General features: G+C 41.1%; 1 protein-coding gene across 1 annotated transcript; it reads left to right on the forward strand.

Annotated features, from left to right (window-relative positions):
• The first annotated feature begins 1288 nt into the window (after window positions 1–1288).
• Window positions 1289–3725, forward strand: LOC121446289 (polyribonucleotide nucleotidyltransferase 1, mitochondrial-like). The gene is given in 2 exon segments (XM_041648818.1): window positions 1289–1514; window positions 1517–3725. Coding segments are annotated over 2 exon segments (2358 nt in total). The 3' UTR covers window positions 3649–3725.
• Window positions 3726–15693: the final 11968 nt, after the last annotated feature.

The raw sequence follows: 15693 nt of genomic DNA on the forward strand, positions 1-15693 counted from the left end.
CAGGCATAACCTTGCATGCCTATAATCTCAGGACTTTGGAGACAGTGAGAGGAAGAGTCCTGGAAGTCCAAGCAAAGGAAGGAAGGAAGGAAGGAAGGAAGGAAGGAAGGAAGGAAGGAAGGAATTAAGGAAGAAATATGTTGTAAGGCTACTTATTTCCAGATCAGTTTTCTCTGGCATGATTCTCATAACTCTTGCTAGACCAGCTGAAGCAGGTGACAAACCAGTTTTTCAAAGTCCCATTCTTAACCCTGGATCACGAGTTTCTGCAGTGAGCACTCCCAGAATGCTCTCTCCTAAACAATATTGCACAGGATGTTTCAATCTAATTATAAGTGATTTTTTCTGGGCCTATTAATATTTTCAACTATTAAAATTATTTGTATGTGTGTGTTCTATGGGTCCATATATGTGGGGGTATGTGTAGACCAGATGTCAACCCCTAGTATTGTTCCTCAGGTGTCATCTCCCCGATTTATTGTTGTTGTTTTTCCTACAGAGTCTCTCATGGACCTGGAAGTCACCAAATGCACTGTGCTGGTTGGCCAGTGAGCCCCAGAAATCTGCACATCTCATCTCCCCAGCACCATCATATCTGGCAATTTTTTAAATGTGTATTCTGAGAATTGGTTTCAAGTGTACGGCAAACACTTTACTGACGTTGCTATTTCTCCTGCTCACTGCTGAAATCTCTAATGAAAGTTCTGTTCATTCAGTTTCATCCTTTGAGCCAGATGCTCTTCAGTGTGGTCTCTATCATTTTCTATGTACCTTAAGGATACTTGGTTTCAGTTGCTCAGTAGTGTTATCACTAACCCAGAATTGGGCCTATACCTGAAGGAAAATGGGACAAGTTTAGAGAAACAAAAAACAAAAGCAAACAAACAAACTAAAAATCATTTCCAGCTTATGGTTAAAAAAAAAATCCCACTGAGTTTTTTACATTATGCTTTTAGTGAAAATCTAATCTTCTTTCTAGTCAGTGGGAGTATGGTGGTTTGAAAGAAAATGGTCCTCAAAGGGAGTGGCACTGTTAGGAGGTATGGCCTTGTTAAGAAAGTGGGTCACTGTGGGGGTAGGCTTTGGGGTCTCCTATGCTCAAGCTATTCCCAGTGTCACAGTTCACTTCCTGTTACCTTCAGAACAAGATGTAGAACTCTCAACTCCTTCTCCAGCAATAGTCAGCCTGCACTGGTAGAATGTTTCCCACCATGAAGGTAATGGACTGAAACTGTAAGACAGCCCCGATTAAATGTTTTCCTCTATAAGAGCTGCCACGGGGGGTGTCATGGCGGCCTGCAGGCAGTGCTGCTCGTGTCTGAGGCTCCGGCCGCCGGGCTGAGGTCCCCTCGGTCCCCTCGGCTGGCCCGGGCGGAGTCGGCCGCTCATCTATTTGCAGGCGCGAGCGCTGTGGAGCACCATCTGGTCCCGAACGGTGGCCATGGACCTGGGCCACAGAAAATTAGAAATATCCTCTGGAAAACGGGCAAGATTTGCAGATGGCTGTGCAGTGGTACAGGCGACACAGCAGTGATGGTCACAGTGGTCAGTAAAACAAAGCCTTCACCCTCCCAGTTCATGCCCCTGCTGGTTGACTACAGACAGAAGGCTGCTCCAGCAGGTAGAATCCCTACAAACTACCTTAGATGGGAGATTGGCTCTTCTGACAAAGAGATTCTTACAAGTCGAGTAATAGATCGTTCAATTCGACCTCTCTTTCCAGCTGGCTATTTTTATGATACTCAGGTAATATGTAATCTGCTAGCTGTAGATGGCATCAATGAACCCGATGTCCTAGCAATTAATGGTGCTTCTGTAGCCCTCTCCTTGTCAGACATTCCTTGGAATGGACCTGTCGTGGCAGTACGAATAGGAATGATTGATGGAGAATGTGTTGTTAACCTGACAAGGAAAGAGATGTCTTCTAGCACTTTAAATTTAGTGGTTGCTGGAGCACCTAAAAGCCATATTGTTATGCTGGAAGCCTCTGCAGAAAACATTCTACAGCAGGACTTCTGTCATGCTATCAAAGTTGGAGTGAAGTATACCCAGCAGATAATTCAGGGCATCCAGCAGTTGGTAAAAGAAATTGGTGTTGCCAAGAGGACACCCCAGAAGATATTCACCCCTTCACCAGAGATTGTGAAGTATGCTCACAACCTCGCCGTGGAGAAACTCTACGCAGTTTTTACGGATTATGAACATGATAAAATTTCTAGAGATGAAGCTGTTAACAAGATAAGACTAGACACAGAGGAGCAACTAAAGGAAAAATTTCCAGAGGTCGACCAATTTGAAATAATAGAATCCTTCAATGTTGTTGCAAAGGAGGTTTTCAGAAGTATTATTTTGAATGAATACAAAAGGTGTGATGGACGGGATTTGACTTCACTTAGGAATATAAGTTGTGAGGTAGATATGTTTAAAACACTTCATGGATCAGCATTGTTTCAAAGGGGACAGACACAGGTACTCTGTACTATTACATTTGATTCATTAGAATCCAGTATTAAGTCAGATCAAATTATAACAGCGATAAATGGGGTAAAAGATAAAAATTTCATGCTGCACTATGAGTTTCCTCCTTATGCAACCAATGAAATTGGCAAAGTTACTGGTGTAAATAGAAGAGAACTTGGGCACGGTGCTCTTGCTGAGAAAGCTTTGTTTCCCGTTATTCCCAAAGATTTTCCTTTTACCATAAGAGTCACATCTGAAGTCCTTGAGTCAAACGGGTCATCTTCTATGGCATCTGCATGTGGTGGAAGTTTGGCATTAATGGATGCAGGGGTCCCAATTTCATCTGCTGTTGCAGGTGTAGCAGTGGGATTGGTTACCAAAACCAATCCAGAGAAAGGGGAAATAGAAGATTATCGTTTGCTGACAGATATTCTGGGAATTGAAGATTACAATGGTGACATGGATTTCAAAATAGCCAGTATAAATAAGGGAATAACTGCATTACAGGCTGATATTAAATTACCTGGAATACCAATTAAAATTGTAATGGAAGCCATTCAGCAAGCATCAGTGGCAAAGAAGGAGATATTACAGATAATGAACAGAGTAATTTCAAAACCTTGAGCATCTAGAAAAGAAAATGGACCAGTCGTAGAAACAATTAAAGTTCCATTATCAAAATGAGCAAAATTTGTTGGACCGGGTGTATATCACATAAAAAAACTTCAGGCTGACACAGGTGTAACAATTAGTCAGATTGATGAAGAAACCTTCTCCATATTTGCACCAACACCTAGTGCAATGCATGAGGCAAGAGACTTCATTAGCGAAATTTGCAGAGATGATCACGAGCAACAGTTAGAATTTGGAGCAGTTTATACCGCTACAATAACTGAAATCAGAGACACTGGCGTAATGGTAAAACTGTACCCAAACATGACTGCTGTGCTACTTCATAACATGCAACTTGACCAGCGAAAGATTAAACATCCCACTGCCCTAGGATTAGAAGTTGGTCAAGAAATTCAGGTCAAATACTTTGGCCGTGATCCAGCTGATGGAAGAATGAGGCTTTCCCGCAAAGTCCTTCAGTCTCCAGCTATAACTGCTGTCAAAACTCTAAATGATAGAAGCAGCATTGTAATGGGAGAGTCTATGTCACAGTCATCATCCAACTCTTCCCCTTGACTCCTGTTGGAAATGGTATTCAACAGTGATATTCTGCAAAGCAAACTTTAATAGTCCCGTTTAATGTGTAGATTTCTATATAATTTAAATATAATGTTTGTATTAAAATGTTCTTTTCTGTAGGTGGAGTTTTCTGTATTGCTAGCCAGTTCCCAAATGACAACATAGAGACTTACTATTAATTGTGAAAACTCAGCCAATAGCTTACGCTTGTTTTTAGCTAGCTCTTATAACTTAACCCAGTTCTAATCTATGTGCTGTCCAGAAGCTTGTTTACCTCTTCTACATAATATCCATCCTGTTTTCCAGCTTTTTCCATGTCTCCTCCCAACTCCACCCTCTACACAGCATCCTTTGTACCTGGAAATCCTGCCTACCTATTAGCTGTTCAGCTCTTTAGTAAATCAGTCCAAGTGGTATATCTTCACAATGTACGAAAAGATTATTCTACAGTACATTTCATGTGCCTTTTTTATTTCAGGATCAACCTATATTTGCCTTATTTATATTATAAAACCAATAAATATTTATTATTTAAAAAAAAGAGCTGCCATGGTCATGGTGTCTCTTCACAGCAACAAAAGACCCCAACTACGACAGGGAGGGAATAGTACTCGGCTGAATGTGACCTGCTGTGAAGCTTTTACAGTCAGATTGGACAGAAGCCACTGAACTCAGCCCTGCAGAACGTGTCCCCAAACCATTCATTATTCTCTGTATAGACTTGATGACTTTCACACTCCCACTGCCAGAAGATTGAATCAGCACCCTACTCAGAACCAATGGTGTAATTTAGAGTCTTGTTTGTTTGTTTTTTACTCTCAGAATAGGCTCTTTTGCCTTTCACCCAAATCATATTCTTAGCACACCTTTAATCCCAGAACTCGGGAGGCAGAATCAGGTAGATCTCTGTGAGGCCAGCCTGGTCTACAGAGAGAGTCCCAGGACAGGCTCCAAAGCTACAGAGAAACCTGGTCTCAAATAAATAAATAAATAAATAAATAAATAAATAAATAAATAAAATCTGAATAAATGCACTTTATCAATAATCATGCCATGGTAAAAGCCACAGATTGGGTCTTTGGAGGAAGAGAGATACGGAAAGGGAGGTTAGGGGTTGGGTTACATAATCATCATAGGACGCCTTGAACCAGGAGTGGTCAAGCTTCCAAACTGTTGTCATATGCCAACCCAAAATGTCCCTTTTTATAAAGTGATGGTCTACTAGAGCGGACAGAGTAGATGATGCTGAGGGACAGAAGTGCTGGATAACAGTTCCCCTTGGTTCGCTGATAGTTCTGCAGGTTTTTTCTCTCAAGCACAGACTCTGGCTGCCTTTGTTTCAGGTCATCATTGGGAGGGAGTTTCTTCTCTCTAGGGCAGAGGACAGGAATATGTTTTGTAGAATATAAAATGTTCTGATTCCACAGCTTTGGAGCCCTCCAATACATGAGGACATGAGGCTCGCCTCCTGCTTCATGCCACCCTGATGGACTGAGGCTTAGAGCTGGAGAAAGACCAATGTTCAGATTCTGCCTGCTTCCGGTGCTATGAGTAGCAAAAACCTTTGTCTCCGTCCTGAAGTCAGATGTCCCCAGCAGCATCCATGTGAGTAGAAGCTGGCGAGTCTGTTCATAAACAGTGTCAAAATCTCTGCCTCTTTACAGTTCTTCATAGAGCAGCTCCTCCAGGTTTAGAGAAGAAACCCTTCGTGTAATTCTTTTCTCATTTAAAAGAAAGCCAAGAGGCTCCCTCACCTGTTTGGGAGTGTTGTTTGTTTGCTTATTCATGAAAAGACAGAGTAGGCTTTCTTGTTTGGGATTCTGTGAGGTTTCTTGTTTTGGTTAGGAATCTAAAATCCCACATGGCAGGCATATGCTGTAACAAATCTCATTTATTATAGCATTTGTCAATGAAAGCCAGGAAAAGACGAATGAGATACAAATGTGCTTAGACAGCTAACTCAATACAATGACAAATAGATTTTACTGCCACTGTAATACCTAATACAGTGCATATTTATTTCTGTTAATACTTAAAGGCAGAAAGAGGCACTGGGGAGATAGTTCGTATGTAAGGGGCTTGCTGCATAAGCATGAGGAGCTGAATTCAAACCTCCAGCATCCACATAGAAAGCTCAGTATGAGGCACACCCACAATTCTAGCTTTGGGGGATCAGAGACAAAAGGATGCTGGGGCCCTGCTGGACATCTATGCTAGCAGAATCAGTTTCGCCAAGTTCAGTGAAAGGGGCTATCTCAAAACAATAAGATGCTCTACACAGCAGAAAAAAATAATGGCATCTTGAAATTTACGGGCAAATGGATGCATCTAGAAAACATCATATTGAATGAGGTAACCCAAACCCAGAAAGATAAATATCACATGTACTCACTCATAAACCAGCCTACAATTCATAATCCCAGAGAACCTAGACAACAATGAGGACCCTAAGAGATGTATGCATGGATCTAATCTACATGGGAAGTAGAAAAAGACAAGATCTCCTGAGTAAATTGGGAGAAAGGGGACCATGGGAGAGGGTTGAAGGGAGGGGATAGGAAGGGAGGGGAGCAGAGAAAAGTGTACAGCTCAATAAAATATAAAAAAGATAAGATGAAGAAATCTGATATTGACCCCCACACCTCTCTCTCCCCCCCCCTCTCTCTCTCTCTCACACACACACACACACACACACACACACACACACACACACACAAAGAACTAGAGCACAATATAAATGAAAAGCAACCTGAGTGACAACTTTAAAAGACTATCTTTGACTGGAGTTGGTTCTGATCTTGGCACTGTACAGAGGTCAGCAGGATAATCTAGAGTTTGAGGAAGCCTCTGAGGACTCCATAGTGAGTTTAAGGCCAGTTTGAACTATCCAGCAGGACAACCCACACCTACACACACACACACACACACACACACACACACACACAATTAAGTAAATAAATAAAAACATATAGAAAGTTAGCAAGTTTCAGCTCTAAGGGGTGATAGTCAATTTTACCTCAGCTTGACTGAGTTATAAGATATCTGGCCCCAGATATCTGTTTACATATTGCTGAGTGTATCTCTGATGATGTTTCTGAACGATTTCAGCATTTTTATTATTATTCTGTGCGTCTCTGTGCACATGAGGTATGTGTGGGCACATGTGCCAGGATGCATATATGGAGGTTAGTGGGCAGTTTTGGGGATTCAGTTCTCACCTTCCACCTCTGCATGGATTCCATAATTTAGGCCATGTTTCCAGGCTTATGAGGCAAGACTCTTTATCTGCTGAGACATCTAGCAGAAATTTGAATCGGTGAACTGAATAAAGCAGATAGCACATGTGGTTGTAGAGTGGTATCATCCGCTCCATCCAGGACCCCAAATACCACACAGAAACAGATGCATTCACTCTTTCTGCCCATACTTTTGTGTTCTTTGCTCACAGGCTGCTGTGGGATTTGCCTCTGTACGCTGTGAATAGCATTGGTTAATAAAGGAACTGCTTTGGGACCTATAGCAGAGCTATACGGGAACAGAGCTAGGTGGGGAAAACTAAGCGGAATGCTGGGGTAAAGGACGTGTAGTCAGAGAGAAGCCATGGAGCCTCGCCAGAGACAGACGCCCGTTGGAATCTTGCTAGTAAGAGCACATGGTGATACATAGATTACTAGAAATGGGTTAAATTAATATGTAAGAGTTAGCCAATAAGAAGGTAGAGCTAATGGGCCAAGCAGTGATTTAATTAATACAGTTTCTGTATGATTATTTCGGGGCTAAGTGGCCGGGAAAGAAACAAGTGGGCCTTCCTCCAACAACAGGCCTCCAAACTGAATGCAAATCTAAAGCACCAGCCCTGAGCTCTCAGGCCTTCAAACTACACCATTGGTTTTCCTATGCCACCAGATTGCACAGCTCTCAGCCTCTACTGTCATATAAGCCGGTCCTTAAAATTATTCCCTTTTGGCCAGGTGGTGGTGGTGCATGTCTTTAATCCAACACTCAGGAAACAGAGGCAGGTGAATCTCTGTGAGTTTGAGGCCAGCTTGATCTACAGGGTGAGTTCCAGGACAGCCAGGGCTACACAGAGAAACCCAGTCTCTAAAAACCAAAAACAGATATAGATCAATAGATAGATAGATAGATAGATAGATAGATAGATAGATACATAGATACATAGATAGATACATAGATACATAGATAGATACATAGATGAAGTCTATGTATTTTATGTATATGATATATAAATGTATGGTATAAATGGTGAACAGCATACATACACTTACACACATTTACCTAGTATGGATTCTGTTTCTCTAGAGATCTCTAATTAATGTGAAGTCTGTAACAATGTCATATATTTTGTGATACTTGACACTTTTACATATTATATATATATTTTTTTCCATTCAAAAATTTCCACTTCCTCCCCTCCTCCCATTCCCTCCTGCTCCCCCACTCACCCTCCTCTCTCCCCCTCCAGTCTTAAGAGATGGCAGGGTACCCTGCCCTATGGGAAGTCCAAGGCCCTCCCCCCTCCATTCAGACCTAGGAAGGTGTGCATCCAAATAGACTAGGGTCCCACACTTTTGCATATTATTATGTTGGTCAGCTTATATAATACATTTTGGAAATAGGCAACATGGCATTTTATTATTTGCAAGTCAAGAAAATAAACATACATATTAAATTACATATAATTTAAATAATAATTCAGAGCAATAATTATTGGCCAGGAGTAGTGGTATACACCCACAATTCTAATATTCTGTGGACTGATGCAGGAGGATTGAAAATTCAAGGACTACCTGAAATGCATAGTGAGCTACTATCTCAAACATCTAAAATAATAACTGGGGCTGTGTCTCAGTTGCTAGAATGATTTTCTGCAACACAAAAAATCCTGAGACTGACACCCAGCATTGCTTAAAACTGAGCATGGTAGCACATGCCTATATTCTCAGTACTTGGTAGAGACAGAAGGTTCTTAATTTCAAAATCATCATCAAGTACATAGCAAATGTAGCCTGAGCTATAGGAAACTCTGTCTCAAAAATATATTATGACAATAGTAATAACATCAATACCCTTCTGTTTTCAGCCCATTTCGCTTTGCTGATTTAGTAACTGTTTGTGAAATCTTTGCAATCTTAAATTTATAGCACCTCCTCAGATAATTGTGAAGACAGAAAATAGCTATGCTTAAACACTAGCCAACACAGAATCCTCTGGCACAGTTTTGCCCACAGACAGGCAGAGAATTGCACGGATTGTTTATATTGAATGCTCAGTTAGCGTGAAAAATGGCAGTCTGAGTTTCTTGGTGCTTAGTAACCCTTATGCTTTATTAGATGAGGTCAAAGGAAGAAGGGAAGTTCAAAGCATTCGTCTTTGGATCCAGAGCAGTGCCAGGAGCACAAGTGAGCCTTGCCTTGTTATTTCACTGGCAATAAATTTAAGTACCGCGTGTTTCATGGGAGCAGGCATTGGGGAGCACGCTCCCCCTCCGAAATCATCTGTGGCTGATGGCTTTTCTCTTTGCCACCCAAGATATTAATTATAAAAGCAAACATTCGTTTGAACAGTTAGATCTTCTTTTACCATTTTTCTCAGTCAAACTCCATCAATTTTGACAGGCAAACTTTTATAAAAACATATCATCTTCACATGTCTGCTAAATTAGGTTGTTGGTATGTATTAGCTTAAAACATTACTTTAGCTGTTTTACCAACAGTCAAAAACAGATGGGACTGCCGCAAGATGGTGCACTGAGAAACTCTGGGGACACAAACTGATTTTGTTGTCTTAATGAGAGCTACTTGGGAATAATTCTTTTTTCAAGTTCTTGCCACAAAGGAGAACTTTTTTTTTCTATTTACAGAAAATGTGGAAGTCCTGAAACCAAAGCAATATTCTCCAGTTGATAGCCACTGCATAAAGTAAAAGACTAATCATTATTATTTAAGCATATATATATATATATATATATATATATATATATATATATATCACACTACCTGAAGTCTATGTTCATCCTGAAAAGAAAAGTGCTCTCCTTCAGCCATGTCTCCCACTCTCTGAATAAAAAGAATGAGAAGAATAAGGAAGTGAAAGAATATCAAACAGGAGAAACACTGACAACAGGCCTTGAACGTCACAAAGCGTCGCCAGTGGTCAGTCACTGCAGGCTCCTCAAGGTCTTCCTATTCCAACAGCATCAAAGCTGAGCAATTTGAGAGGAAGCCTTTGGTCTCCACTAACCACTTGTTTGCACGTGACATTCCTCCTCAGCATTCTGTCAGTCACTGTTGTAGACAGCAGGTTTAAAACATGAACCAACAGGAGCCCTATCCTTAATCTCCAGGATTCCACAGCCAAGAAATTAAAATCCCTTCTCATCCTAAGCAACATGGCCTACTGTGTCATACTTCACTACAAAAGTCTATGGAGATTTTTTTGATAATTTTTGCTCTAGGGACCATGGTGTTTACCATCTACCATGGTTTAAGAACAGCTGTTCTTTGGCTTTTCCATTACCTTTTGTTATCTTTTTTTTGTTTAACCTGAAGTTGAAGTTCCTAATAAGTGAGCCTAATCAGGATATTAACAGGACAATTATTATTCTGAGAGGTATTAATTGTTTGATCTTTCCACACTCAGGCCTTAATGATTATCTCCAAATTAACAGCTGAGGTACTTCCACATAGGAGTCATTATCTCCCAGTTTCACTATTTTATTCTGCCCTTTACATAACATTAAATATTTAAGAGTAAAATGTCATCTACGGCCACTATCTTTTTATGTTCCTCTACGTCGACCATAGCATTATTAATTTTTTAATTCATAAGAAAACAACCAATGATTAAGAGGAAACAAGACTACTGCCACATACTAGCATGTTCTGCTTCACACAGATATAATAAATGTCGTATTTTTACTTTAAAATATTAAGTCTACAACAGACATATATGCAGTAAACTTTCACCTTTAAGGATGATGGTTTCTAGTGTGGAAGCTAGACATATATAAAAGTACAACACAGTGGAAGGCAATGTGCATCTGGAGAAGAAATCATTTCATATTTGCATTTTTACAGCACTGTTCTGCCAGCCACAATTCTAGACACAATGAGGGCTGAGCTGAGTGATGTCAGTTTCCCTGGACACCTTTAAGTGGATCTTATTTTTGCAGGACTCACAGAAACATGACTGCTGAGGTTGCCTAAAGAAGGTGAGACAGTCCTTCGGGGTTCCTGCTTCATGAAAGAGTCTGCCAGACATTCTGCAGGATACAGAAGAAAGTGACTGACAAACCGCCAACATAGGTGGAACTGTCTTTGAAATTTCCTGCTTCATGGAAAAGTCTTCTGGATACTGTGGGGCTATAGGCTAAAGATGTGTGCCTGCAACGTTACAGAAGAACTTCGGGTGACTGTCCAAACAGTAAAATATCTCTGTCAATTGTAGAGTTTTGGAAGGTGTTTACAATGCACTTTCTGTTTACTTAGGTAATATTATATCTTTCTGGGGGTCTTTGATGGATTTGAAGAATAGATAGTTATAATTACAGTTTTCCTTAGTTGTGATAAAAGCAGATATAACTGTTTTAACTGTAATTCTTGCTTAATGCCTGTTTTACATATGTAATTTTACGATGTTAAAGTTAAAAACCTTCGTTTTTATTTAAGCAGAAAATGGGAAATGGTGTGGGAAATTCTTTTGTATATGTGCTCCTTTGATTGGTTAATAAAGAAGCTGTTTCAGCCAATGGCGTAACAGAATATAGCCAGGCTGGAAGAGATAGAAAGATGAGGGTGTAGGCAGAGTCAGGAGATGCCATGGAACCACCAGAGGGGAAAGATGCGCGCTGCCAGCTGGAACATTGCTGGTAAGCCACAGCCATGTGGTGATATACAGAGTAACAGAAATGGGCTAGTTAGCCAGAAATACACATAAGCTATTGTTCAAACAGTATTGCAAATAATATAGTTTATGAGTGATTATTTCATGGTCTGGGCAGCCAAAAACGAACAAGCAGCTTCATACGTTATTTCATGCTGTTCTCAAAGTATGAAGTTTGTAAGCAGGACTAGCATAAAAATTTTCTACATGGTATATTCAAGCAGCATAGATTTTATTGGATGGAATTTGATGTCTCACTTATGAGTCACTCATAGGCCTGGTAGAAGGGAGAGGGGAGGACAGACGTAGCTGAGATTAAGGAAAGCCCCTATTTGTCATTTTGAGAGGAGTCTTTTCATGTGGAACCCCGACTGTAACACGCTGATACAAGCTTTCAATATTTTCTCAATTTTAACAACCAAAGGTGTTTAGCAAGTACCTGAACTTACATTCCAGGCAGACACCGAATTTTCTGCTCCCTCACTAACCAGAGAGTTGACAACCCTGCTAGCCCAACTAGCACTTCACACAACACTGAAGCTTTGTTAATGGGGGAGCTAATTATTATTCCAGTTTCCCAGCTTAAGTGTCTCCAATTCTTCTACTTGCTTATGCCTGGGGCATCAAGAATAACAAAACCAAACACGAGGCTTTCTCTGAGTTACATTAGTGAAATAACCCAGCCATGTTTTAGTGAAATTGTTTGTCATCAAATATACATGAAGGACCTCGTGCCCTACCTGACTAGACATGACAATTTAACTTGGTGTTTTCCATTGTGGCAACATGATCATAAACATATTAACAAGTCCCGCAGTGTGATCAACAACAGATGTAGAATTCCAAGTGTTGACAAGTCTCATCAGGTATTTGGGCCTTACATGTTTTCCACCACATCTAAATCCCATTGCTCCCAAAACCGCCTCGGCAACTGTTCTCAGAAAATCTGTTTGCTGTAAAAACATTCCCTTTTGTTTCATGCTTCAACTGGATAATCAGACATAGATTCTCTTGAATTGGCTTGAGGGAGGAAAATCTGTTTTGCAATGCCAATGGCTTGTTGAAGAATAGAGTCTAAACAATTCTCCAATGTTTAGAGCAGATTTTGAGTGAAAAAAAAAATAACTACAGGTTATCACAGTGTGTTCCTCCAAAGGTAAAAATTTCTAGAAAGAAGGGCATTGGCATTCTATAATATATGCGTGTATCAAATTATCATGGGATACCTACCTCATTTTTAAGACAGTGTGTTGTTGTTTGTCATTTTAAAATATATTTAATTTGATCTTAAAGAACTAAAATAAATGGGTGCAATACAAGTAGGAATATTGAAATAAAACCAGTGATTAGCTTAACATCTATTAAAACAAGAGATAAGCTTAGAAAAAATAAAGCTAGGTTTTCAGGAAATAGCTGGTGCTTTCTTCTCTGCCTTCTGGCATCTTTCTCTTTGGGAATCCCTACTTGCCACTGGAGGGGCTGTCAGTCTTCTGCCCTTAGGACCCCAGATTCAGGACAAGAACTTCAGTAGCCTGGCTAATCAGAATCCTTCACTCCTCTTTAGGCACAGTAATTTATTCCACCAATGAGCTATAGACCCAAGGCACCAAGCATTTTCCTCTGGGCTTTGCCAAAGCTCCTGGGAAATGCAAGCTTTCTGGGTTCACTAACTGTGGGAACAGACTGAGCCCAGAGCTGGCGGTTAGCATTTGCTATCACCTGGGAGGAACAATGCTGACAAGACTGATACAGAAAAAACCAGAGTCGTGGGGAGGAGGGTCATGGAATTAGGAGGAAGAAAAAAAAAAAAAAACCCTTGGTGAGCACCGGCATGCTTCCCAGTTACATCAGCCACCAAATAAGCTGGTTTAGATGTAGTGTTGGCATTGGAAAGCTTTCCCCATAAGAAGCTGGGCAGCAATATGCTGCACTTCCTCTTACAACTGTCGCCGTCCTCTGGTGCAGTGACACAGCTCTGTCACAGTGCCGTGGTGGCAACCTCAGGCAACACTGACAACTGAGCATGCTAGTGTCCCAAGAAAACTTTTGTAACGTATGTTAAAATTGGAGTTTCATATCAGCTTTATGGGCAACAAAATCGTGCTTTCTCTTCTAACTTGTTAAAAAAAAAAAGGTAAAACTTAATGGTGAGAATATGGCTTAGTGGTAGAATGCTTGCCTACCAAGTACAAGGCTGAGGTTCAAGTCCTAATACTGGGATGGGAGGTCAATCTCTTCTGAGTTCCAGGACTACCCTAGACAACTCATGGGCAGGCATTAGCTCACAGGCTATATTTTGCCCAACCCTGAATTGATGTACATTGGGGATCCCCTAAGCACCTACTCTACCTCACTCTTCTGCCAAAGGATTTTCCTAAGGAAACTTCCACATTCTGTGTCAGGATAGAGAGGGTTAACTATCCCCTCTGCTCCAGTTCACCCCTTGGCTTAAGTCGATGAGAAAATTCCATCTTACTGCCCACGGAACAGGCTCAGAACTCGCCAAGTACTGAACTGCACATAATGACATTAGAGAATGTTTGCCAGGGACTGGAGGGAAAAACGCTTCCCCTGTTTCAGACTCACCTTACACCTCAAGTATCTACACTAATGATGCAGGAACTGAGCTGGGTTCATTGCTGCAGCCTTTTAAAAAAGGCCCTAGCTTCCTAAAGACCACCTTCAGAGGCCAGGGCTTGGAGCCAACGCAATCCAGCTTCACTGAGTTGAACAGAACCTCAGGACCATCCACCCATCATCAGACAGAGGCTCTGATAAGGTCCCTGTACTTTGCTTATTTAGACACATTTCTAACATGTCTTCAAGGCATTTGAGGAAGAACCAGAGGGGACAACTATAGGCTGTTTCTCAAGGGTTCACAGGACTCAGCAGTAGCAGCAGCAACATTTCAGGGTCAAGTTCAAGGGCACACGTTACCTCTTCAGCTTTTGGGGACCAGACACTTTATTTTGCCTCTTTACCAAAAGTTTTCTGGATTCTGTGAGAACAGTTTCATAGGAAACAAGGTGATTATTTATACAAAAAGAAAATCCCTATACCAGTGCCCGTCATGTTCTCCCCAGCCTTTCCCCTTTAGCCAGAGTGGCTTCTGTCTTCTTCAGGTATAGCAAGCAAGGAAACTTTTATAATTTCTTCTTCCTTCCACATACAGCCTCCTTTATCTTCATGCTGTCCACGCCATCACCATCACTTAGGTCTGCAGTGGGATCTCAGTCTCACCAGGCTCTTCTCTCCATCCACTCTGTCTTCCCACCCATTTCTATCTCCTAACTCTATTTGGTTTAATTAATAGAACTTCCATCTATCTGAAATTATTTTTTTCACTATTTTTAATCATCTGTTTCCCCGGTAGAATCGAAGTTGCATGGAGACGGAGACCTTGTCGACCTTTGCCGCAAGCCTGCTCCCAGTGGAGTCCTAAGAGAGTGTCTGACACGCAATAAATAAGGGCTGATAAAGCAAGAAAGGGAATAGGAAGGGGGAAGTAAAGGAGACAAGAAAGTGGGAAGGAATGAGAGGGGGAGGGGACAGGTGGGGAGAGACCCGCTCTTGGTACTTCATATATCTTTCTTAGCATCACAGAACTTAACCTCTCAACCTCCATAAATGTCTGGCTTTCCTGTTTTAATTTTTTTGCTGAGTGATCATCTGTTGGACCATTTGATGGGAGAGTAAGTGTGTAGCAGCATGCAGAGCTCCAGAGGTCACGTGCCTATTGCTGCAGAGTGGACAAGCACTAAAAAGAAGATTATAATCAGAGTATACAGTCCTCTAGCCCGCAGAGAGCTAAGGCGGCTGAATGAAGAGGGAAAAAAAGAGGGGCATACAGAGTCAGACAGTATTAACCAAATTTCTGATTTCTCCCTTATTTCTGATTTCTCCCTTGTTTACCAGGTCTTTTTTTAGTAATGTTCAGCTACAGTAATATTAGTGCCCCTTCCTCTGTTCCTTCTCTTAAAGCAGCATGTGCTCCCTTGGGTGGCCAGTGTTATACCCAGAGTGTGTCTGGCTAGAACTATTGCTTACCAATGGTACAACCTTCCCCCCTCCCCTCCAAAAAAAGAATTACTGCCTAATTTGAAATGGTATATTATGGTAGCAATAGAAAAGTACCACATC

Source organism: Microtus oregoni, unplaced genomic scaffold, assembly GCF_018167655.1.
Source record: "Microtus oregoni isolate MIOR12 unplaced genomic scaffold, Mior012 000003F_ref0000135, whole genome shotgun sequence".
Classification (NCBI taxonomy): domain Eukaryota; kingdom Metazoa; phylum Chordata; class Mammalia; order Rodentia; family Cricetidae; genus Microtus; species Microtus oregoni.